Source organism: Sinocyclocheilus rhinocerous, unplaced genomic scaffold, assembly GCF_001515625.1.
Source record: "Sinocyclocheilus rhinocerous isolate Xijiao unplaced genomic scaffold, SAMN03320098_v1.1 scaffold1596, whole genome shotgun sequence".
In the NCBI taxonomy this organism is placed as follows: domain Eukaryota; kingdom Metazoa; phylum Chordata; class Actinopteri; order Cypriniformes; family Cyprinidae; genus Sinocyclocheilus; species Sinocyclocheilus rhinocerous.
This window is the reverse complement of record NW_015658739.1, coordinates 133,607-137,358: the sequence shown is the minus strand read 5'-3', so window position 1 is coordinate 137,358 and position 3,752 is coordinate 133,607. Positions and strand designations below refer to the sequence as shown.

The 3,752-nt window shown below is 29.4% G+C and overlaps 1 protein-coding gene across 1 annotated transcript in view; it reads left to right on the top strand.

Annotated features, from left to right (window-relative positions):
- The window catches only part of LOC107722854 (tricarboxylate transport protein, mitochondrial), a 20,155-nt gene extending 18,324 nt beyond the window's left edge, over window positions 1–1,831 (top strand). The window contains exon 9 of the mRNA XM_016531347.1: window positions 1,259–1,831. Within this exon, the coding sequence (XP_016386833.1) occupies window positions 1,259–1,373 (115 nt within the window). The 3' untranslated portion in view covers window positions 1,374–1,831. The remainder of the gene's footprint in view (window positions 1–1,258) is intronic.
- The last annotated feature ends 1,921 nt before the right edge of the window (window positions 1,832–3,752 follow it).

Genomic DNA, 3,752 nt, shown 5'->3' with positions numbered 1-3,752 from the left:
TGTGTGTGTGTGCACAAAAAAAAAAAAAACAGCTTAATAAACACACTAAATAATGTCGTCATGAAAATGTACAAATGCAGAATGATTTGTTTGTGGCAGGGTTAATATCATTAAATAATATTAAAACAAAAACAATTAATAAAAATTTAATTATTTGAAATAAAATGAACATTAACTGAAAGAAAATAATTATAAATAAATATTATAAATTATAATAAAAAAAAAACGATTTTATTTCAACTAGTTGCCAAGGCAAAATTTCTCATTTTTGTTTAAGTTGAAATACTAAAATAACTAAATCTAAATAAACTAAAACTTAATAAAAACTATACAGACATATTAAAATAAAAACTAATTAAAATGGCAAAGACGCACATCGAAATTACTAACAAATTTATCTAAAATTAAAATGAAAACAGAAAAAAAACTTTAAAAAATCTTTATATAAATATATATTCAAAATATTAACAAAAACTATAATAGTATAATAATGAATCTAAAATAACACTGGTTTGCTGGTTAAGTTTAGGGTTATTCAACTAGTTTAACCTCAAACTGAGGTTTGTGAGTTGATGAAAAGCTAATAATGAATCATAAAGAAATGCAAAATTTAAGAAAGAAATAGATTTAGAATAAAAACAATCAAAATAAATAAAAGATTAAATATTTTCATTTGATTACCTACATGTCTTTTGACCATTAATGGTGCAAAGTTTTTGTCATTTTGCTGTTTTTATTATTATTATTATTATTATTTTAAAAGTCTATATCGTTTTTATACATTTTTATTTCAGTTTTAGATATTTTATTACATAAAGTTAAGAAATTAGAAATGTTGCCTTGGCAACTAGCTGAAATAAGTAATTATTTTATGCTATATTTTATTTAAGTTAACATTTATTTTATTTTTTTTTATAATAATTTTTATTGAATTTTCACTGTAATACAAAAATAACAAGGCATCGCCCAAAAGAAACAAACCAAAAAAACAAACAAACAAAAAAACACACACACATAGCTCAGATTATTAAATAAAACAGGACTACCCCATATATAACAGATTAGGGAAAGAAGGAAAAAAAATGAATAGGGCAGAAAAGTTAAATGTCCAGACAGTTACACAATTACAATATTCCTTGTAGTATAATAGGGCGAAGATGAGGTTCCATATAGTCCAGATATAGAGTCCAGACTTTATAAAACAGGCCAAGTTAACATTTATTAAATGTGTTCATGTGTGTTTGGGTGTCTCGTTCAGGTTTTATAAAGGCACGGTCCCACGGCTGGGCCGAGTGTGTTTGGACGTGGCCATCGTCTTCATCATCTACGAGGAGGTCGTCAAGATCCTAAACAAAGTCTGGAAGACGGAGTAAACGAAGTGACGAGACGAGTGTGACGGAGCTGTTCACGTCTGCAGTTACGTCAGGGTTTGATTTCATCCCATTAGTTCTGCCTTTAAACACGCACATAATATTTAAAAAAATTGATTTTTAATATCATACAACAGCTCTGAAATACTCTTAAACTGTAGTCAAATTAACATTAAACACTGTAAGTGCCAAATTTAACGGATTTTGTTTATTAATAAATAGATGGTTTAACTGCTAGATTTAATAAAGAGCAAACAAACACACACACGCACGTGTATGTTTACAAATGTTTGCACACAAACAAACATGAAACTCTTGAGCCAGAGAAATCATTTAGAGAAAAGTGTGACTGTAAATGTGTTTAATGTTTTAACCGGAGAAAATCTTCAAGAGCAATTGGGAATATTTACATATTGGGGATATATGAATATTTATTGATAGATTTACATAAAAAGAGAAATTTAATTGCAGATCATTCCATAATACTGTACGAATTTTTTTTTAAATATGATTAGTTTTTTTTTTGAATGTTTCTGACATTTCTACTTAAAATGTTTTGTTTTTATCTAAGGCTAATATTTTTACATTTGTAAAACCATTTTTATGAATTAATTTGAATATATTTTATATTTATTTTCCTGTTGCACACGTGCCTTTAACCATTAAACTCTGAACAACACAAACAGACATCTATAATAATTTCTTTGTCGGTTTTGAAGCATCTTTTGTCGGTCATGACCTGCTGTATCTGTCCATGTACAATAGATTGAACTGGAATATAGATTCAGTGAATGTCAGATACATACACTTACTGTAAATGTGACTGATTACAGAGCAGACTCACCTCTGAATGGATCTGAGATGGATTATTTAAGTGTGTTTTCTGTGTAAGCCCTTCGGTTTTTGCAGCATGAATCTCCAGCTCTGTGTGTGTCAGTATCTGTATGAGGTGAAATAGTGTCATGTATCTTTTATTGATCATAATTGAATCTGCAGTGCTGCTGCTGACCGCTAGAGGGCAGAATCAGCGTGGAAAGATGTTTCATGTGTCTGGATGGAGCTCATGCTTCAGTGTTGATCTCTCTCTCTCTCTGTGTGTGTGTGTGTGTGTGTGTGTTTGTGTGTGTTTTTGGGCCCTTTAGAAATACTCTGTGGGATTGTTTATGCCATATACTGTTAAATGTTTGTTCTTGGCTTTTTCTTTGTAGATCTGGAGGCTTCATAATACTAAATGCTAATGTGCTAATAAAATGATTTTATTTTCACAGTTAAATCAGCTCTGTGACATTATTTTGTGCTTTTGGATTTTTGAAATATATAGCTTTATAGACTCTAGATAAGAACAGTATGGAAGCCCATTTTCGCCTCAGAATAAAAAAATAAAACATGTAGCCTAATTGCAACTTTTTCTCACAATACATTTTATTTTTAATTTTCAGAACTTTTTCAATATAATCAATATAAATGCAGAATTCAGACTTTTTTTTGTCGCATTTCTGACTTTTTTTTACTCTAAATTCTGACTTTAAATCTTGCAAATCTGTTTTTTCCCCCCGCCACGGAATTAAAAATAAAAAAGTAAATTGTGACTTCTTATCTCACATTTCTGACTTTTTCTCACAATTGAAAGTTTATATTTCACAATTCCAACTTTTCTTCTCAGAATTGTGATTTCATATTATTAATTTTCACAATTCTGAGTTTATATCTCACAATTCTTACTTTTTTCTCAGAATTGCAAGAAAAAAAAACAAAATTGAGAGATAAAAAGTCACAATTACCTCTATATCGTGTAAAAGAAAAAATGAGCTCACAAATGGTTTTAAAAATGGAATGCGAAAAAATGGAATTAAACATTAAATAGTGAAGAAGAAAGACTAAAATAGTTTTTTTTTTATAAAAGGTACTCCAAAAATCTTTTTATTTACAACTTTGAAAAATCCTTTTTTAGTGTGTGCTTTAGCATGTTAGTCAACACATCAAAATAAGTGTACAGCTTCAAAATTTAATGATGTAAAATGTACTTTAAAGCAAAACTTTCAAATTGACATCATTTCAAATGTCTTTTTTTAAAAGTGCACTTAAGTGTGTGCCTTTTATTTCATTAATATATTATCTGCAGGTACAGTGTAAAAATAGACTTTTAAGATTTGAAGTCTGTTCATTTCTAAGGTGTTGTGAGTGTTGCTATGCGGTTGCTAGGGTGTTTCTAGGCGAGTGTCTATGATCTCGTGGTGAACTCTGGAATAACAATAGTTCTGTATCAGTCCGGCTAATGAAGGATTATTTGACTTCTTTCTTTTCTTTCAGATGAAAGATGCACCAGTGTGTCCGTCTCATGTCTGTCTCACTCACACACACACACTCACTCACACACACACA